The sequence below is a fragment of the Sinocyclocheilus grahami genome, unplaced genomic scaffold (genome assembly GCF_001515645.1).
Source record: "Sinocyclocheilus grahami isolate Dianchi unplaced genomic scaffold, SAMN03320097.WGS_v1.1 scaffold116.1, whole genome shotgun sequence".
Lineage (NCBI taxonomy): Eukaryota > Metazoa > Chordata > Actinopteri > Cypriniformes > Cyprinidae > Sinocyclocheilus > Sinocyclocheilus grahami.
In genome coordinates, this window is record NW_015505295.1 from 618,413 (window position 1) to 641,451 (window position 23,039).

At 37.5% G+C, this 23,039-nt stretch overlaps 2 protein-coding genes across 2 annotated transcripts in view; one reads left to right on the top strand and one right to left on the bottom strand.

Annotated features, from left to right (window-relative positions):
• LOC107589394 (uncharacterized) overlaps window positions 1-5,975 on the bottom strand; it is a 35,058-nt gene extending 29,083 nt beyond the window's left edge. Inside the window, 1 exon segment of the mRNA XM_016277812.1 lies at window positions 5,833-5,975. Within this exon segment, the coding sequence (XP_016133298.1) occupies window positions 5,833-5,860 (28 nt within the window). The 5' untranslated portion in view covers window positions 5,861-5,975.
• A 7,713-nt stretch (window positions 5,976-13,688) lies between these two features.
• Window positions 13,689-20,270, top strand: LOC107589396 (inhibitor of growth protein 4-like). Its single transcript, XM_016277814.1, has 8 exons — window positions 13,689-13,740; window positions 15,675-15,746; window positions 15,884-16,050; window positions 16,503-16,617; window positions 16,736-16,850; window positions 18,149-18,293; window positions 18,543-18,604; window positions 18,769-20,270. The coding sequence occupies exons 1-8, from the start codon at window positions 13,704-13,706 to the stop codon at window positions 18,806-18,808; spliced, it is 753 nt and encodes a 250-aa protein (XP_016133300.1). The 5' UTR covers window positions 13,689-13,703; the 3' UTR covers window positions 18,809-20,270.
• The last annotated feature ends 2,769 nt before the right edge of the window (window positions 20,271-23,039 follow it).

Here is a 23,039-nt window from a genome sequence, read left to right on the forward strand (position 1 = left end):
ACTGATTAAAGTCGCCAGCTGCAATAAAAATGGCATCAGGGTGAGCCGTCTCTAGTGCGCTTAGTACATCATGGAGCTTGCCTAGCGCTACTGTGGAGTTAGCTCACGGGGGGATGTAAACAGTGGCTATAAACACAGCAGTAAATTCCCTCGGTAGATAATAGGGACGGCATTTCAGCAATAAAAACTCCACGTCTGGCGAGCAGTGCTTAAAAACAGTCTGTATGTCTCCGCACCACGAGTTGTTAATAAACACACACACACACACACCTCCCTCTTTAGCCTTACCGGAGGCTGCAGTCCGGTCTCCTCGATGTATGGAGTGAGTTTGTAGCTGAACAGAAGATTCCGGGACTTTCTCTGAGAGCCTCAGGTCTCGGTGAAAATCAGAGCACAGTATTCTCTTATTTCCCGCTGTGATGTAACCCTTGCTCTCAGCTCGTTCATATTGTTGTTAGTATTGTGCCCGGCCTTGCCACTCTCATGCTTCGTTGCACTGTTATATTACATACTTGTATGCGTTTCAAATTACTATAATGTCTTAGCCTTGCATGGCGACTGCGCTGCATCTCTCTCTCAATAAGAGACCTGCCATCGGACATGGATTCGAAGTAACCTGATTGGATCCCTAGCGGGAATCTACATCCAATCCCCTCGAGGCATGTCGCAGGGTCATATTTGATTGGTTTGGGATTATTTTTAGTGTCTTGCAAGAACTGTTCATGTTAGCTCCGCAGAGGCTGAGCCTTTTTACTTTGCTGCTTCCATGGTGTTGTTCTATACAGTCCCCAAGGCGTTAACGCCATGTCGAGAGACCGTTCTCGAGAGGGAACGTCTCCGGTTACTGTCGTAACCTCGGTTCACTGAGAGACGGGAACGAGACATGGCATTGGCCACCGTGTTCACTGCTCAGGTCTGCTGTGCTGTTGGTTCAGTCGAAGATTCTGAGTTTATGCCGCCAATACGGCGCATTATATAGGGGCGTCTTGGCTGGCATTGGCCAGTGAGAGTTGCAATTTCACTGGCGTTGTGCAATAAGATTTCAGTTAGGTTAGGAAGGAAGGGAGTCCCCAGGGCGTTAACGCCATGTCTCGTTCCCATCTCTCAGGGAACCAAGGTTATGATAGTAACCGGAGACGTTTTATGTTTACCATGCAACGCGTAAAAAGACTGTGTAAGTCATTATAATTCGTAATTATGTCCCCACTGGATGCAACAAATGCCTCGTTTATAATGGGTTTTAATGTTTTTGTCTCGTTGCTCCGGTCTGACAGGGCATCCCAGTATGGTAAGGGTGTAACATTTTCGTCACACACTTGAGGTATTCGGCCAATCACAACGCACTGGATAGCTGGCTAATCAGAGCACACCTCACTTTTCAGATCGATGAGCTTCGTAAAAATCTACGCAAGGCGGAGCATAGAGGATAAACAATAATGGACAGTATGTGAAAAATAATGTGTTTTTTTAACCTTAAACCACATAAACACATTTCGTTACACCAAATACACAAAATAATACATAAAATAATATTCTTTTGACCCCTTTATTTATTTATAAAGTCATTTATTCCTATGTTGGCAAAGCTGATTTTTTTTAGCAGTCATTATTCCAATCTTTGATAAATAGAAAGTTCAAAAGAACAACATTTATTTGTAACAATCTATAAATATATAATGATAATGATGAAGGGGCTACACCTTTTTTTGTGATTTATCTGTGCTATATATCTAAAGAATTGCATTACTAACTTAACCAAAATCTTTCAGTTACAAATAAAGCTATAAAAGAGATAGCAAGAAAGAGTGAACATTTTATTGCATTTCATTATGGTATTGACTTGTGAGGCTGAACATTTCTTCACTTGGGACTTAAAACTCACCTCTAAATTATCGGTTTATGAAGTGACCTTCAACCTAATATTAATGGAAATCTGCAAAAGAAGCAACTGCTTCTGCTGTCTCAAACTTAGTTTGAGCGAACAGACAGGTGAAAGTGGATGGCAGCAGCTTAAAATAAGAAAAGTCAGGGGGCACTTTTAGAATAAAACCTAAAAGTAACCTGAGGATTGGTTCCCCTTATGGACAGCTCTGGATGAGAAGTGATAAGAGGTACAAATTCACCAGAAGACATTTGAGAACTTCCTGTCTGTCACTCCCTGGGCCTCCATCACCCTCTTTCTCTCCCTCCCTCCTTCCCTTCATTCGTCTGACTCATTCTTTGCAGTCCTTCTCTCTCTCTTTGTGATTCCTCCTGCCCCTTTTGCATTTTCCTCCTCCTCCTTAAGGAGTAAACCTCACAATCATACTGAGCCAGTCACCTTGGACCGTGTCTGTCACCACACAAGCTGGATCATGCAATCACATTCAAATGCACACACATGCAGAAGATTGAGTGTATGTGTTTGTGTGAGAGATAGAGAGAGAGAGAGAGAGAGAGAGAGAGAAATGTAGAGAGAAACCATCTGCATGACAGCTTGTCTGTCCCTCTTTCAGAGCCTGAAATTAAATCAATACAAAGAGGCATCCCTGAGTAACGCAATAGCTCAGAACAGAACAAACACGTACAGAGAGCGACCCAGTGCAAACATCGGCATTAGTGCCAAGAGCTCAGCCATCTACCTGATGCCCTCCCAAACACACCTACACGACAGTTCTCACCCACAATCCTGTGATAAACAAATACACACGCCGGTTTACCCATCTTGATAAGAGGTACAAATGCACCAGAAGACATTTGAGAACTTCCTGTCTGTCACTCCCTGGGCCTCCATCACCCTCTTTCTCTCCCTCCCTCCTTCCCTTCATTCGTCTGACTCATTCTTTGCAGTCCTTCTCTCTCTCTTTGTGATTCCTCCTGCCCCTTTTGCATTTTCCTCCTCCTCCTTAAGGAGTAAACCTCTCAATCATACAGAGCCAGTCACCTTGGACCGTGTCTGTCACCACACAAGCTGGATCATGCAATCACATTCAAATGCACACACATGCAGAAGATTGAGTGTATGTGTTTGTGTGAGAGATAGAGAGAGAGAGAGAGAGAGAGAGAGAGAAATGTAGAGAGAAACCATCTGCATGACAGCTTGTCTGTCCCTCTTTCAGAGCCTGAAATTAAATCAATACAAAGAGGCATCCCTGAGTAACGCAATAGCTCAGAACAGAACAAACACGTACAGAGAGCGACCCAGTGCAAACATCGGCATTAGTGCCAAGAGCTCAGCCATCTACCTGATGCCCTCCCAAACACACCTACACGACAGTTCTCACCCACAATCCTGTGATAAACAAATACACACGCCGGTTTACCCATCTATATGTACATTTATTCATTTAACAGATGCTATTACCTAAAGAGACTTAAAGGACTTTATTTATCATAAAGGACTCAATAATATGAAATGCCACAAATTTCAATAGTAAAACAGATCACTATACAACTAGAGTAGACAAGAGCAGAAAGAAACGAGAGAAAACTCTTTTATTACACAGCAGTGTGTGACTGGACTTTCAAGCTTGCCAACACACACTTCTCTTGTTATTATTCACTCCTGTCCTGTGAGACACTTACTTGGGATTGAACAATATGGTCAGATCTTTCATCATTTGGCTACAGTGCTCTGGAATATGTATCATGGAATATATATACTGTATATATGTATAGAATATATAGAAAATTATAAGCACTATATAAAAAAAACACATCATCATTGTGAAGAAAGGATTGTTTTTGTCATACTCTAGACAAGCAAATTTATCATAATATATTCGCCTATGAATATGTATTATGGAATATATAGAAAAACATAGGTTCATATTTTAAAAAGACCACCATCATGAAGGAGATCAATGTGTGTGTCATATATGTGTGTGTGTGTGTGTGTATGTGTATGTATGTATGTATGTATGTGTGTGTTTAAATATATATATATATATATATATATTTATTTATTTATATTATATTATATCTGTCATATGTTAATCATATGTTAAATAGCTAGAGGAGACCCACAAAGTAGCTGTTCAAAATAAACAATACTCACTTAATTCATTAATGCTTAGTGCTGTGTCTACAGCCATTGATTGACCCTCACTGCTGATTGGTAAAGTACTGAAGAGCTTAATTATAGCAAACATATTCCCAGTGAATATGTTTGACAGCTTAGCTAACATAACTACTTTAATGAGGAAAGCCTGTGAAGTGTCATTTCATGCTCGTTTACTGAAAGCTGCAAGAGGGTATTTCTAATTTAATACTTTGATTAGTAAATTGCAATTGCCCTTTACAATCTGTCACCAGATTCAGGTATTTCTGTAGTGCACTTTAAAGACTGTGGTTGATTCATTACACAATCCTTGTGAGAGGAGCAATAGCTGTGTAAGTGATTTTAATTAAAATCCCAAACCTGATATTAAAAAAAAGTTTGAAAGTATAATTCAAATGCAATGCATTTTACTGTAAACACAGAATCTCACAAGGATTTGAGGTGATCAACCTAAGAATGGTTGCTTGGTGAGCTCATGAAGTCAAGAATAACCAAAAAAATCAATAACGGGGCCTTGGTTGAGCCATTAAGAGCATCAGTGCAACATGTCGACAGCACATAAATTACATGAGAAGTGTTTGCTTCATTCAAAATAAGGTGTTAACAACCACAGGCCTATATCAGGCACTTGACCCATATTATTTAGCATGCATTTTGTCCTCTCTCCTCTGCTTTTCGGTCACTGTAAAGTAGACACTATTTATAGCCAAACACACTAAATATGCCATCCACGCTCCTCTCTAGAGCATATCAGATAGCCGGCCAATTCCAGTGCCACAACTTGAAGACATATGAGTTTTTAGTTCTTTAAAAATTAAGTATTTCTATAAGAGTTGGTTAAATTTAGTTACTCAGCACGGGCTTCCCTAATTATCCAATGTATCCCACTCTTACACTTTCTGCAATAGCTTTATTATGTGAAAGAAATCTTCCATCCAGACTCTCTGTTCCTTTGCCATGACAGCTCAATGACAATCAAAGGTCAAATACAGCAGCATTTATTTATTTATCACTCCATCAGCTGCCTCGGTTTGTTTTGATACCGCGCTCTCGTCTTAATGGGCGTACGGCATCGTAAAACACGTTTAAGAGAAACAATTCAGAGTCTTCTCTCCAGGGTAGTTAGCCTGCCTGCCGTCTCACGGTTACAGAGGAATATTAATCGCGCCAAAACACCCTCAATTTGTCGTCTACGGCTGTGTTAACGCTTAACCGTTTGGCGGGAACAGGTGCCCACCGGTGACGTTGACTTTGCAGAATTTGACCTACATGTGAGATGCATTCAGCCGGCTCCACGTCACACCAGAGCACTTTTTGCGTGTGAGCACCTCTGATCCCAAAAACATCCTCTTCGGTTAACCTTGCTGCATGTACGTACACGCTCAAACCTGTGAACTGCTTCTGTTTCCACACAAACAGCTCCTGACGTGACCTTAGCACAGTGTCAGATATTGCGAGTCGTTCTGGAGGTGCATTGAATGCAATTGTACGCTCCAAAAATTCCACGTTGGATCTTTAAAACCACTCTGTGTGCACCTACCGCATGCATGCGGACACACACGGCTATCAATTCCAGGCACACTAACAGCTCTCAAAAGCTGACACCTCCAACCCAGCTTCCCACAAGCAGCGTGCCGAATCACTGTCAAAGCCTGGAGGACAAACGGCCTTTAACCAGAAGGTTTCCATAGAAACACACACGTTTTTCCCCGAGAGGGTGGATGCTCCTCTACCCCTGGCTGGTCTCCTTTCAACCTGGAAAAGAAAGGCAATCAAAACAGAGAGGGTCTTACTGATGGTGCGGGAGCCGATACAGCCCATGGTGTCTCAGCGAGGGCCGGTTTGTGAACGAGGAACGAGAGCCACCCTCTCAGCAGACATTCTCTCCTTCTCTCTCTCTCTCTCACTCCTCTTCTTCTTCTCCGCGTCTCTGAATCTCCCCTCCTGTCTCTGTAAGGCTGTATGCGAGAGCAAGTGTGTGTGTGTGTGCCTCCAACCCACTCTCGCCGTCATCCACCCTCCCTCCCTCCCTTCCTCCCTCCTTGCCTCGCTGCAACCCTCTCAATACTCTCTGGTGAGCCGAGATATCAGAGTTAGTCAGTCACTAAGTCAGTGTGTCTGTGAAACGGGAGAGAACCACCATCACCAGCCACTTATGTTCCCATAAATCCCTTTATAATTGATACTACTGGTTGTTCTATCAAACAACTAACAATGACATTGAGAAATGTCAATGACAACAAGAGGAAAGAGCATCGATCAGAAGTTCCACGCAATTCTCTGGAGTTCCCGGATCAATATCTTGAGCAATCGTATACGGGGCATCTCTTTTCTTTGGTTCTCTCCATTATCGCTTGACAATGCGGTGCATCTGTTTCCCCACCCAGTTCTGCCGCCCCTCCCTTGCTCTTATTTTCCTGTTGCGTTTGCACTCTCCAAAGCATGTACAAACATCTGTTTATCCCTCTTGATCTCTCGGACTCCCTCTCTACTTGCTTTCTCACCCCTCCAGCTCAAATCGAAGAGTTTTGCACATCTATATAGAACCGGCTCATGTTTGCTTGTCATGTCCAGTGTGTCTGTGGAGAGTCGTAACCTTGAATATACCCACACACACACACACATGCATGCTGCGCACTCTCCCTGCCTCAAGCAAGCAAGGTTTCTTCCTTCTTTTTTTAAACACATTCTGTCACTGCATTCCACCAGCGCTGCCAGAAGAAGAACCTTTGAAGAGAAATGGAGAGGGCTAACCCAGGAGGTGTGCTTTGAAACATATTAAGAACCGTGAGGCTGAATTAGTATTCAGGAGGAAGAGAGAGAAAGAGCAAGAGCGATGAGGAGAGGAAAGGAGGGATGACAGGGATGGGAGGAGGAAAGAAAGGATGAAATATGTATGCGTGTGGTAATATTACAGGGGAGCTGTCCAAATAGATGCCGGGGTTGACTGTTTTCCCGCCTAGAAAATCTGTTTAGATGTGTATGATTCTCCAAGCATTTCATTTAACACTTTTTACTAGGTGTTATATTGATTCACATCAAATCTACGATATGTTTTATTTTCTAAAATAAACTTTTAGGTTTAAATTGAGTGCCTTTGCACATTCTTAGGAACTTACACTTTATAACATATACACATACGATTGATAGATATAGATAGATAGATAGATAGATAGATAGATAGATAGAAACAAAATGTAGAGGACATGAATATTTTTTAAAGACATTAATGCTTATTTTAATCATTAATATTAGTTCATACTAATTAATCCAAGCAAGGATGCATTAACTTAATCAAGAGTGTCAGTAAATACATTTACATTGTTACAAAAGATTTGTTCTGAATTTTCTGAATGATTGTGTGACACTAAAGTCTGGAGTAATGGCCATCACAGGAATAAAAAACATTTTTAAATATACTAAAATTTAAAAAAAACTTATTTTATATAATATACAGTGGGTACGGAAAGTATTCAGATCCCCTTAAATTTTTCACTCTTTGTTATATTGCAGCCATTTGCTAAAATCATTTAAGTTATTTTTTTTTCTTCATTAATGTACACACAGCACCCCATATTGACAGAAAAACACAGAATTGTTGACATTTTTGCAGATTTATTAAAAATGAAAAACTGAAATATCACATGGTCCTAAGTATTCAGACCCTTTGCTGTGACACTCACATATTTAACTCAGGTGCTGTCCATTTCTTCTGATCATCCTTGAGATGGTTCTACACCTTCATTTGAGTCCAGCTGTGTTTGAATATACTGATTGGACTTGATTAGGAAAGCCACACACCTGTCTATATAAGACCTTACAGCTCACAGTGCATGTCAGAGCAAATGAGAATCATGAGGTCAAACGTAAAAAACATTTTTAAATATACTAAAATTTAAAAAAAAACTTATTTTATATAATATACAGTACGTTATATACTATATATATAATACTAGTTCACAATATTATTGTTTTGCTGTATTTTTGATCAAATAAACAGATGAGCATAAAAGAGTTCTTTAAAAACATGAAAAAAATTATTTAATCCTACCTCTTCTCCTTTACATTTTTCTTGCGATGAAAATGTGTTTACTTAGCACCAACTAAAATTATTTTGCAACAGATCTTGTTAACAAGTTACGTTAACACAGTTCAGCTTAATTGACAGAAGCAGACACAGTCAAAACACCATTGACAGCACATCAACATGTCAACACCTTCAGAAATTCAGACACACAAAGTGACTACACTTCACACTATACAAATGACCCTACACAAATCAATGCCTCAACTTTCCCCAACTTAAAAAAGGAGGTGTATACCTGACACTGAGGGAGATAAATAGAGAGGAAGAGGGAGGGAGAAGGCTCATCCTGACATCACAAAACCAACATTGGGACACCATATCATCATTTATTTATGCACCCAACAGCTTGCCTGAAGTTACAGGAGGCTCTCTCAAAGGGTGAGTCATCCTTTTCTCACTCTCTCTTTCTCCATCTCCCTCCCTTTCTCCACCCTATCTCTCATTTTCAAAGCAGCCACTGACATCAAATTCACTTTGAGCCTGGGACTTCCTATGTCTCCCTTGCATATTTTGATTTGTGTGTGTCTGTCTGCACACATAATAACACATCATTTTAGTATAACTGTATATGCAGCATGTCAGTATCTATAATTTGAAGGTCACATGCTGCTATTTAACTTAACATTATTGTTGCATGCTTTTAGGCTACATTACATTCTGGTATAACTTGCATAACTATAAATAGCGCTGAACATGTACTGACCTCCCAATGTGCTGTACAAGGCATGATGATGGGGGAAAAGGCTCTTAACAATCCCCATAGCAAACTGCAGTACAGCCGCTGTAAATCCGATTTCTTCACTCTACATTTGCACAGTGTGAGTACATCAGACCTGCGCTGTGCCGACAGAGCTCTAATTCAGACAGAGAGCCAGGCTCCGGCCCGGCTCTATACTGCCCTTGGCCACGATCAATAACTCCATGTTAGACCAAAGTAATTCAGCAGGGTTTTATTCACTCGGAAACATTTATTTGACCCTCTGAGAACGTGAATCACCCAGAGCTCACAGCCCTGTCACTTTGTACTTGTGCAGGGGCTTTATAGTTTACTTGATCTTCACATGGGTTCGCTTGAAAGGGTCAGTTCATGTCTATTGTTGATCTTCTGAGAATATATTTAACCTCCACCATGCATGTACAGCCATCTGCATGTGCCCTGAAACACCTGTTTGGCTGAATGACTGAAAGTTCAATGTAATTTGCTTCTAGTCTATCCAAAAGATATTTAGGTAAAAGAAGTTTCTGAATTTTCTGCCTTTATTTTGTAATATTATTTATAGGCATTAGGCATTATTTGGCTATAGAAATGAGAATAGGAAAATGCGGGAAAATGGGACCAGAAGAATATAATGTAATATAATAGGCCTTTAATAGAATAGAATAAAATAGAATAGAATAATGTTTACATATATGTATATTTCTTTTTTCTTCTCAGCCAATGTATAGATTTCAGTAGAATAAAATAGAATATACTGTATGTGGCTGAAGAGATGGCTGAATCTGTGAGCATAAAAGTAAAAAATATATCATTTAGTGAAATAAAATCTGGTCCCCTGGGGGCAGGGGGTGTTGAAACAACTTTTACTCAGAAATAACGGTGGAAATCAAGTCACTCAAATAATGTGATGGCAATGCTACCCTTAATGAGCGCCGTGGGCTTTGCGATTACTACTCTGTCTAGAAAAGAGTGCTTGTCTTCTCCCTTTTTAATTTGCTCAAGGGAGCATAAATGCTTATTAGCATTGCCACAGTAATTTCTCCTTGAGGGAGACCACTGACAACACTCCCTAAACAGAGAGAGTGCTCCCTTAATACTTCATACGATACGTGGGTGTTAGTGAGGCAAAATTATACCAGTCACAGCTAGAGGAGACTTTGAGAGCTGCTTTATCTAAACCGACATTTATTCTGTGCCTGCTTAGGTTGAAAAAAACGGAAAGGACTTCACAAAAAAGCGAAAAGAAATCAGCATGCAAATAACATCTTAAATTGTACTTTGCAAGCGATCATCTCGCTAGATCTTAATTATGTTCATCTACAGCAATTTTAGAAAATATAATTCAGCAGCACAGCTGATTCACAGACTACATAGTCCTGAATACATATGCGAGCGATTTTAAAATAAGGAGGAAGCCTGTTAAGACATGCATCTCAATTGGGAAAGCAGCAGTAATTATGTTCTTTTGGCAGTCCTGTGGGGTGACATATTGTGCCAGCTCTCCTTTAAATGAGATTGAGTATCCTCTCCAAACTGCACAACACAAATCTTAACTGCTGTATTATTGTCTGGCTGTCAGCTCCACTTCTGTTATGTGTTTATTGGGATAATGACTGACTGTACTGGGAGAGACTAGCTACTAACCAACACTCCCTGGAGTCCTAACTCCAGGTTCTCTTGCTAAACAGTTCAAAATCTATTGACTATTGCCCTCTTCTGGAGAAAAGTACTGAATACATGCTGGGAAAAGCTATGTGATAAAACCAATGGAGGCTTCAGAGAGAACAGACATTTAAACCTCTTTTGTTTATTTCTGTCAGGACCACTATCATCAAAGATGACTGACAATTAGCATACAGTTTGGATTGGCGGTATGGGTTCTGGGCAAGAACTCCATCCGTGCAGCCTAGCATAGATAAGAGCAGGGAGAGCAGCAATAACCCCCCAGGGTAAACAGAACAGAACTAACCTAAATGTATTGCAGATATCATAAAAGTTCAATAATTTAATGTAACATTTTAGAAATTAGTCTGACTCAAAGGAGAATCAGAAGGCCGAATCCCGACTGAACAAGAGGAGTTGGGGATGGAGGAGTATAGGCTTAGATCTCTGCCACAATTCTGCATGCGAAAGATCATATTTTGAGCGCACAAAAGTTCAAACTCAAAGAGTTTTGTGGAGAAAATGTTCGTTTCACAAAGAAAAAAGTATTTAGAGTGCACGAAAATCAATTTTGCATTTAAAATACGTTTTTTGATGTGTGCAGACCTCTTTTGCGCGTGCAACGTTTCACTAGCTTGCTCCCTTGATGCCGCCCTCAATGCTCTCGGCTTGCTTGCTCAACACAACCCAGCGTTACAATATGCCATAATTCCAGCCAATCAGAGACGAGGCTGCTAAATTCTGTTTGGCTGCCTTGACAACCATTCACAACATTTCTTGCATTACCTAGACAGCAGAAGAGGAAAAATACAGTGCATGCATAATTATTATGCAAGTTGATATTCTGATTATATTTTTTTCCAAGCACATTTTACCAATTACAAACAACGTCAATCTTAATAACTGCTATTAATCTTGTATTTAATCGCTTATAATCTATATATTATTGTTCATGAAGGCTGGAAGTGAAAAATGCCTTATATTCAGGTGTGCATAATTATTAAGCAGGTTATCTTCTACAGATAAAATCTCGAGATGGACTAAAAATTAACTCCCAAAACTTACTGCCAGATTCTGGAAGATAAATTCTTTATAATTATGCATGCACTGTATTTTTCCTCTTCTGCGGTCGTTGTAATGCAAGGAATGTTGTGAATGGTTGTCAAGGCAGCCAATCAGAATTTAGCAGCCTCGTCTCTGATTGGCTGGAATTATGGCATATTGTAACGCTGGGTTGTGTTGAACAAGCAAGCTGTTGGCATTTAGTGAGCACTGAGGGCGGGCAATCCAGGCATCAGGTGAGCAAGCTAATGAAGTGTTGCACGCGCAAAAGAGAAGGTCTGCACACATCCAAAAACTTATTTTAAATGAAAAATTTATTTTCTTGCGCTCAAAATACTTTCTTCTTTGCGAGACAAACATTTTCTCCACAAAACTCAGTTCACGCGCCTGCAAAACGCACTTTTGTGCGCTCAAAATATGATCTTTCGCACGCAGAATTGTGGCAGAGATGTAATCCCATAGAGGAGGGTAATTAGCTATTGAGCAACGCAAAAGCTGGTGATAATACTGAAGGATCTTATATATGGGTGCTGTGATAGGATCCACGTCTATCCCTATAGGTAGACGTGGATCAGCTGAGAGTCAGCTGATGCGAGCTTGACTAACATGACCTGCCAGAACTAACGCTACACTTGATTTAGATGATGCTGGGAAGGACCCGAACAGCACTAAAACAATCAAGTGATTTTGAAAAATGTAGGGGAAAGGACACATTAAGTTCCTATGTGACATTAAAAAAATGGCTCATTATAAATTTTGTGACACTTTTGATGTACACTATAGTCTTAAAGGGCTGCTTAGTGTGCCATATAAACTGTATAATCCCTAATGTTTTTATTATTCTTTTAAAAAGTAGTTTAGTATGTGAAACTATGCAGTTACGATATTTTGCAAGTGCTGTTCAGTCATCAACTCGAAAGAAAGAAAGAATAATTGCTTGAATAATTGAATAACCAATGACAAAGCAGAATCCATGTAAAAGAGGTTCATCTGAAATGTATATTTATTCCATGACTTAGAAAGATGCATAACGTATATTAAATTGTATTTTACTTTTAAAGATGTGTCAAAATAGCAACACTATGAATTCAAACTGAAAGATTTCACTCAGTTATAGGTTTTAATGAATAGCAAAGACGTCTGAAATGTACATCTAACTCCAGAGGTGGACAGTAGTGAAGTATTTTTACTCTGCTTTAAAAGTACTTTTCAAAGTCTGTACTTTATAAGAGTGTTTTTCTTTAGAAAACTTAACTTCACAACAGTACAAAGCATAATATTGTAATTTTTACTGCACTACATTTCATATTAAATATAATTTAATACTTAATTACATTAGAAATCTATTACTTTCTTACTTTTGCTCAAGTAATTGAAAGATTTACTTGAGTACAAGAAAGTACTACATTTTTAATGCTCTTAAGTATTAAAGGTAAAACAAACAACAGCTTTTATTCATGAAATGTAGTGCAGTAAAAAGTATGACATTATGCTTTGGAATGTAGTGAAGGAAAGTTTTCAAAAGAAAAAAACTCTTTTGGCCAACAATTTACTTTTTAAATTGACAAGAGTAAAGTAAAATACTTCACTATACTGTCCACCTCTGTCTAACTCACGAAATTACTGAATAATAACCCCATGAATTACAATAAAAATTTAATTAAATATTCATTTAATATTTCTGTGCCAATTCTGGGGAGCATCTAAGCCCAATGAACTAATTTTATCTTTTCACTTCAAAATAAAAACTATATTTTCCCCCTTCAACATAATATTCCAGAGATTAATCCCATCACTTAACCTCAAAACTGTTTCATCTGACTAAATTTTACTAATGTTGAGCATAGCCATTAATCAAATGCACTAAAATTAATAATAATAATAATATTAAAATCCTACAATTTGTTCCCAGTTTTTTACAACTACACTCATTGTGCTATTTCCCATAGCACATATCTCTGAACATCCAAAGAGGAGCTTTATCATTCTGTTTCAACTTTCAACACACTTTCAAAGTAGATAAAGGACATGAAAGAGGTCAACAGACAGCCCTCACTCATGACCCCTCCCCCCCATAGCCCCCCAGCCCAGGACTTCCGGCAAAACCGGAAGAACCTTTGTTTGTGGTTGTCAAAATGGCGGCTGGAATGTATCTAGAGCACTATTTGGACAGTAAGGCTATTGTCTTTGCTTCGATATCCATCCGCATAAATAAATGTCTTCTGTGTTCATATTGTCCAGCATGTCTGCACGTTTCACATACACACACGATTTACAATAAAACGACCGCGTAACGACACAAAACCGCGCTAATATAAACGTCAGTACGTCAGACCATTGGTCTCTGAAGCTAACGGGCTAACTGTAAATATAAACAGTGTTATGATGGTAACGGTGGTTTTGTAGTTTTGCTTGGTGGGTGCGGCACTGATAAACGTAACAGAATGTAATATTAAGTTACTGCTATTACAATAATGATATATTGTAAATAAAAACTTGGCAATATTAAAGCGCAACGACAAGCATTAAATAAGGTGACCAGATTTCTGAAATGAAAACCGGGCACATTTCCTAGTTCAGTGGTCAAATTATCATTGAAATCTCACTTGTGATTATTTACAAATGAAAAAAACGGGGACAATATATATATATGTGCGTATGTTTTTAATCTTTAATTGTTGTGGTACTTTCCACATATTAATATCATAATAATTGCAATGAATGAAGTTTGAGGATCAAACCTACCCTATTTTATTAATAGGCCTTCAATTCAACAAAAATCACACTATGAAAAGTGAATAGTAACCGTAGAGATCAAAATAGGATTATAACAAAATTATGACTTTACAAAACACATTAAAAATAAAACAATAAATATGAGAACATATGATAAATTAAACTGTATTTAACAAATATTTGTAACATTTTCTGACTGTATTTAACATTTTCACAAACTGTGAGTATAAAGTAATTACAACTTTTCAAATGATTTTTTCCCAAGTTATTTTATGCGGTAACACTTTACTTGAAGGGGTGTGCATAAGACTGACATGACACCTTCATAATCATGACATGACACATGTCATGAATATGAAGGAGGTTTTATGCATGTTTATGACAACTGTCATTAAGTGTCATTCGCTCAGTTATGTCATTTTTAATGCAAACATGACATTATTTGACCTAACACTAATCTACCCCTACCCCTACACTTACCCCTAACCATAGACCATACCAAAGACATCTCAAACAATGTCATCTTTGCATTAAAAATTACATAACTGAGCGAATGACACTTAATGACAGTTGTCATAAACATGCATAAAAACCCCTTCATATTCATGACATGTGTCATGTCATGATTATGAAGGTGTCATGTCAGTCTTATGCACACCCCTTCAAGTAAAGTGTAACCTTTTATGCTTATGCTTTTGGAAATGGAACTGGATTTATTATTATGCAAAATGATAATAAATTATTGTTTTGCATTTTAGGCTCATTTTGACCACAAAGTATGTGCTTTCTGCAAGTGTTAATTGTTTAGTTTATTATTTTTTATATCATATTTATATTTTATTTTATATATATTTCATATCGGTGTTGTGACGGCGAAAGTTTCAGGAATGTTTAATACTTTACTTTTAGTCATTTAGCAGATAATAATAATAAAATAATACTGTGTGCAAAACAATCCTGCAACCTTATCATGCCTTGTTATGAAGTGCACACAAACAGTATTACTTTGTTTTAACATGTATAGTTAGTATGTGACTACCTGGAAACCAATAACTTTTGATAATAGCGCTCTGCTCTCGTCCGGGTTCTTCATGGCTACAGTAGCTCGCAGCGCCCTCTGCGGATGAAAGTAATCGTTGTTTTGAACGTGCTGTAAAACGGGGACAGGACACCAAAAACCGGGACTGTCCATGGAAAACGGGGATGTCAGGTCACCCTAACATTAAATGCTGTCTCTCAGGGCAATCGAGCTGGCTTGCGCTCGTACAGATGGAGATTGTTTACTGTAGTGCTGGTTTTCAAATGTGCACAGCCTTATGGGTTTGTTTGATGATAGTGTAGATGATTTATATGTCATTCTATCTCTTTAGGCATAGAAAATCTGCCCTTTGAACTGCAGAGGAACTTCCAGCTGATGCGAGATCTGGACCAGAGGACAGAGGGTGGGTCTAAACTATAGCCCTGCCTCAATACAGTAATATAGAATAATACTTTTAATTACATTTTCACACGTTTATATTTAATGTCTGGTTGCTTGAGATAGTAAGTGATTGTTTGTTTACATTTCTTCTTTGTCTAGACCTGAAAGGGCAGATTGATTCTCTGGCTCGTGAATACACAGCCAACGCTCGGACGTTGTCCTCCGAACAGAAGCTCTCACTGTTAAGACAGATCCAGCAGTCTTATGGGAAGTGTAAAGAGTTTGGAGATGACAAGGTCCAGCTTGCGATGCAAACCTATGAGATGGTTAGTGTGAATTTGCATGTACTCCTTACAAATTACCTTTTATACCTATTGCGAATTCTGTTTATATATTACATTTTAATATAAATGTACATTACTATTTAAAAGTGTGAGGTCAGTAAGAATTTTTTTAAATAAATTAATATTTTATTCACCAAGGATGCTGATCAAAAATGGAAGTAAAGACATTTATAATGTTACAAAACAATCTGTTTGTTTAAACAGTGTTTTTTTGAACTTTAGATTTGTCAAAGAATAAAAAAGTATTAAGCAGCACAACTGTTATGAACATTGATAATAAGAAATGTTTATTGATCACCAAATCAGCACATTAGAATGATTTCAGAAGAATCAAACCTTTGAACGGTAGTATATATTATAGTTATTGTAAAATAAATCTGTAATGTACATTTTGTTGCTTTATGACTCCATACGTCATTTGTTCTATGCATTAGGTGGACAAGCATATCCGAAGGTTGGATACAGACCTGGCTCGCTTTGAGGCCGACCTCAAAGAGAAACAGATAGAAAGCACCGATTATGACTCTACCTCCAGCAAGGGCAACAAGAGTAAGCTTCTTATGATAACTTCTTATGACTATTAGTGATGTTTTGCCACATGCACATCTCTTATGTGGATCTCTATATCCCAACAAAGTCTCTGATGGTCGTTTATTGTTGTTTGAAGGTGACCATCGAGGACCCAAGAAGAAGGAGGTGACTCGCACTAGGTCAAAGGTGAAGAACTCTGATGATGACTGCAGCTCAAAGAGTGGACAGAAGAAGGTCAAACTCACACAAGGGTGAGAATCACACACATTTTCTATTATAATTCTTTTTTATTTGTAAAGTGTGTCATTTTTGAACCACCAGAATTGCTGTCAAATCTGCTTCCTCTTTGCAATTAACATTTTCAGCTTTGTACTCTTCATACATATAACCTACTGTTCAAAAGTTTAGATTTTTAAATAAATTAATCTTTTTATTCAGCAAGAATGCATTAAGTTAATCAAAAGGGACAGCAAAGATGTGACAAAAGATTTCTTTCTCTGTTTCACAGAGTTTGTTCTTTCGAACGTTCTGTTTATCAGAGAATCCTGAAAAAAAATGTAAATAAATTCAAAAACTATTAAGCAGAGCTGCTTTCAACATTGATAATAATAAGAAATGTTTCTTGAGCAGCAAATCATATTCGAGTAATGATGCTAAAAAATCACAGGAATAAATGACTTATAAGATATATTAAAATTACGGAGCCCCGCACATGACATGCAAGAAAAAATAAATAAATCATGCGCACGATTTACTCATTCGTTCCCTCGATGTACTAAAACGTGCACACGATTACTATTTAGTTTCCTCAAGTTGCTAATTCGTTCCCTCGATTTGCTTAAATCGTGTGCACAATTTATAAATCGAGGGAACGAATTAGTAAATTGTGTGCACAATTTATAATTCGAGAGAATGAATTAGTAATTTGTGTGCACGATTTAGCAAATTGAGGGAACGAATGAGTAAATTGTGCACACAATTTATAAATCGAGAGAATGAATTAGTAAATTGTGTGCACGATTTAGCAAATTGAGGGAACGAATGAGTAAATTGTGCACACAATTTATAAATCGAGGGAACGAATTAGTAAATCGTGTGCACAATTTATAAATCGAGGGAACGAAATAGTAAATCCTGCACACGATTTAGCCTACAATTTTTTTTCTTCATGCCTTGTGCCAGGCTCTGTATAAAATAGAAAATAGTTGTTTTAAATTGTAATAATATTTCACAATATTATTGTTTTTGTTGTGTCTTTGATCAAGTAAATGCAGCCTTGGTAAGCATAAAAGATTTATTTCAAAAATATTTTTTTTAAATCTTACTGGAGCCTCCCACCATGTACATAAATATTTATGAAGTTGTTTTCAAATACATTTTTAATGTTTAGAAAAACCAAATGGTTAGCTTTTTGCCCTACAGTCCAGGCAACATTGTTTTTTTCTTTTCACCTTTCTAACCGCTTCTGTCAATAAAAGAGGCAAAATGCACCAAAATAAAATAAATACATTCCAAAATCTAATACAGTTTTAATCAAACTGTCTTCCAGCCCTGAGTTTTCAACCCCGGCTGTGAACTTTGGGAACGTGCACCCCTCGGATGTGCTGGACATGCCAGTGGACCCCAACGAGCCCACGTATTGTCTCTGCCACCAGGTTTCATACGGGGAGATGATTGGCTGTGACAATACAGACGTGAGTTTCCTTTCTCATCCAAAGTCGACAAGCTCACAGCCTATCATACATTATTGCTGACATAGATATTTATTTTATTATTTCATTAGATTTATTTCCCCTTTACAAGTTCAAATGGAGATTAAATAAATGTCTAGTCATAGGCTGTAAACTCCATTCCCAGACTGCAGCATTATATTACAGCAGATTCCTGTACATTTATCTTCAGAGCTGTGCTTGTGGTAAACGTGTGTGTTTCTCTTTCTTTAGTGTTCTATCGAGTGGTTCCACTTTGCCTGTGTGGGTCTGACCACCAAACCCAGAGGGAAATGGTTAGTAGTCATGTGATTTTTGCCCTTGAAACTGATGCAAGTCAATGCTGTCGGGCAGCAGTGTTGAAACAGAAATTTTAGTCTGAAGTAACTCACTAATTATAGCATCAGTGAATATACATGTATATTTCAACATTGGCTTTGTTGTTTTCCTTCTACATCAGGTACTGCCCAAGATGTTCTCAGGAGCGGAAGAAAAAATGAACATGCAAAACAAGAGAATTCACAGAGAGGGAGGTAGAGGCAGACACAAGGGTTGAAAGTGTTTTAAGGCCCTCCATAGACACTAATATAGATCCACTCTCTGCTTAATCTGGTGCTTGTCGTCCTCTTTTCCATCTTCACATCCCTCTCTCAGCCAGACAGTAAGAAGGGATGACGGGTGAACATGAAGGAGGTGTAGTTCTTAATTTATGTGCTCAGTAATGAAGATGACTTTTGTTATGGAGTGTTTTTGATTTGTTTTGGTTCCGCATTTTTGATATTCTTATATTTTCAGTTTGTTTGTTTGGATTGTCTTTTTTACAACTCATTTTAAACACATGAACTCAGCAGTCAGGGGGCATATCAGGAGTCTCAGACTGGATCATTTCTGTCAGTATATCCTTCTCAGATGGGATCATTTCCTACTAGTCTTCAGTTTTTTTGCCTTTTAACAGACAAAAAAGGGAACAGGTCCCAGATTAGACTGAAACTGATCCCTTATCTAACTTATTTTCTCATTGCAATTTTCATAAAAGGGCAACAGTTATCAACTTACCTCGCCAAATCTGAGATGTTTATTTGACAAACCAGCAATTACAAGAAAATAGCTGCTCAATGGGATTATTTAACTTGATTTTTACACCTACTCAGCCTTTTCCGTTCTCTCTCTCTTTGTCTTGCATTCACAAATCCTGCACTTGGAAGACCACCTCTTCACTTCAGGTCCATTCCACAACTGTAGAATTCAATGCAGACATTGTTTTGGTGCTTATGGTCACACACTAGTTGGATCGTATTAAATCGATCATATTCCAGACTGTTGAAAAGCATTAACTCAGCATGTAACATTATTCAGTTGACACCCTGGTCATTAAATGCATTTTGTGTTTTCTTTTGTAACCTATGAATTAACTCTAAGATTGCTGTGCGTACAGCAACGGGGTTCTTTGCGACTGGATTTTGGTGCTTATGAATATATTAAAGGTAATGATGTGTATGGTTTGGCTAATTGCGTGAATTACACAGCATCGCTTACAATGGTTCTCAGTCATTGTGTTGACGTCGTTAAAGCAGTATGATACTTTTTGCGAGATGTCAGAAATCAAATGTGTTGATATCAGCTTGCATTTAAGGTTTGGTTGTTTTAATTAAAGAATTACAGGTATGTCAGACAATGCAAAACCTGGTGCTACACAGTGCTTGTTGCCGGTTCTGAATGATTCTATTGTCTGGTGTACGATGAAGGGTTTGTGTCACATGTTTTATTTTTGCCTTTGTCATGTTGCTTTGTGATTTGGTTGTTCCAGATATTGTAGAGTACTGTACTAATGTCAGATATTGGGTCTGGTGTCTTCCACGCTGAACGAACAATGCCTGATTCTGAAAGTGCCCTTGTGTCTGTTGGTCATTATTTAATTCATTCTGGCATTTTTGAATGCTGTTGTCTGAAAAGTGTCATGAACATAAAGTATTTCATGTCATCTGAGAATTAAAAATAATAATACTGAAGTGTTCATAAATAATATAGTAAATTAAATTAATTTGATAAGCTGAAAAAGTGGGGAGAAAAACTTTATAATTAACTATTTATATATTTGTATGTAATATATATATATTATATATATATATATATATGCTAGGGGGAAGTCGTGGCCTAATGGTTAGAGAGTCGGACTCGTAACCCAAAGGTTATGCAGCAAAAAAAATGGCTGCCCACTGCTCCGGTGTGTGTGTTCACGGTGTGTGTGTGTGTTCACTGCTGTGTGTGTGCACTTAGATTGGGATAAATGCAGAGCACTAATTCCGAGTATGGGTCACTCATATTAGTATATAATATTATATAAAATATATAACTTTTTTTTTCGTTTTACATTATCGTTCAAAAGCTTGGGGTCATTATGATTTATTTTTATGTCTTTGAAGTCTCTTCTGCTTACCAAGTCTGCATGTTTGATCAAAAATACATTAAAATCATTATGTGAAATGTTATGTTTTAAAATAACTCTTTTCTATTTTTAAATGTCATTCCTGTGATAGTAAAGCTGAATTTTCAGCGGCCATTACTTTTTGATGCTCAAGAAATGTTTGTTATTTTTGTCAATGTTGAAAACAATTGTGCTGCCTAAAATTTTGTGGAAAAAGTTCTTAAAGAATGATTCATGAGTCAAAAAACTATTTCAAATAGAAATCTTTTGCAACATTATACATATTTTTGATCAATTTAATACACCCATGTGGAATAAAAGTAGCGCTTTCTTTGCCAAAAAAAATAATTTAAACTGTAGTGTATAAAATGGCATAGGCTCTGAAATATCTATAAAGGCATTGCACAGTAATGTTAAGTCCGCAACAGTGTGATACTGCATTGCAGCTCTCATACAAGCCGCTGGAAGCACTCTATCACTTATAAGAGATCCACTTTGTGCAGTGCTGCAGCGATGCTGCCCTAAGCTCTTTATGGTCCTGATGCTGCTAAAGTGCCTCCATAGACTTTATTGTAAATCTTTTCAATAGCGCATACTGTTGGAAATTATATATTATATAAATATATTCCTACATTTGGGGAAAAAAAGGCAGCATGAACAGCTAGAATGCACCTTCACTAACATACTGTACACATAGGGGTTATGGCTGCCTAACAGCATCATTAGTTCTTACTGCCTTCTAGTGACACTCAAGGGAATTGCGTTATTATTAACTGCAAACTTTGAAGTTTGGGTGTACTGACAACCGCATCACTTAAATTAGAAATAAATGAATTAAATGATTTCTGTCTGTACACAGGTAGTTATGCACTTCTATAGTCTTTAAAAACGTTTGCTTGCTGCATGGATTAGACACATTGATCTAGGTGTGCTGGACTGTGCATTTCTCATTTATTGAGCTGTGCAGATGAGCAAGATGCCAGGCAGAACATCATTCTAGCCTCCATGGGGACTGCCAAGGCTTTGGGCAAAGTCATCTCAGACCTCAGTGAGTGTATGGGCACTTATAACAAAGACTGTGTAAATGGAAGCAGTACAATTGAATGGAAGAACTTTCCTCAGAGGAATGTTTATGACTCATTTATATAGGCAGACAGACTACTGGTCAAAATGAATAACTTGGAATAATTCAGACTTTTTAATGTTTTGATAGAAATCTCACCAAGGCTACATTTATTTGATCAAAAATACAGTCAAACTAAAATTGTGACATATTATTACCAATTAAAATTTCTGTTTTAATAAATTATACAATGCAATTGATTCCATGTGATGGCAAAGCTGAATCTAATATGCTGATTTGGTGCTCAAGAAACATTTATTATTTTCAATGATAAAAACAGTTGTGCTACTTAGTATTTTTTGCCATTCATATGTGTGATGCATGAGTTTTATTCAGCAAGGATGCATTAAATTGATCAAAAGTAGCATTAAAGACATTTAGACATAAGATTTCTTCAAATAAATGCTGTTCATTAAAATTTCTGTTAATCAAAGAATCATGAAAAAATATATATCATGGTTTGCACAAAATATTAAGCAGCAAAATTTGTTTTCAGCACTGAAAAACCATTATTAATAATTGAACACTAATTATAATTTAATTTAATTTAATAATTAAATTAATTTCATTAATAGTAATAATTGAGCAGCAAATCAGAATGATTTCTGATGGATCAAGTGACATGGGGTAATGACTGAAATTTAGCTTTGTCATCACAGGAATAAATTACATTTTAAATATCTTAAAATTGAAAACATATTTTAAATTGTAATAATATTTCACAATATTGTTATATACTCTATATTGCCGGTAGTGTAAATAGATATATCACATCCAGTGACTCATGTTGAAGTGACTGAAATTAATTTATGTGTCACGTATATGGCTATATTTCAAAACTTAGTCAAGCAACAGACATGCCTTGTGATCACATTCAGCAAGTGCTGTTCACTTTCCACTATAGTGATTATACATGTTCAACTTCTGGTTGTTTGCTTAAATATAATCTGACACTTGGTTTTCTTGGTATTTTACATCTCAGTGCCTGATGTGTCTGTCATGGAGCTGCCAGTGGACCTGCAAAAGCCTGTAATCATCCCTTCATCTCCCCTCTTATAATCTCAGCTCACTTTCTACAGCATCTCATTATGTGTAGAACTAGTGATGAGTCACTGTGGACAGTCTCTCTTCTATGTGCTCTATGATAAAAGAAAAGTTTCTTCTATCATAGAGCACACAGAAG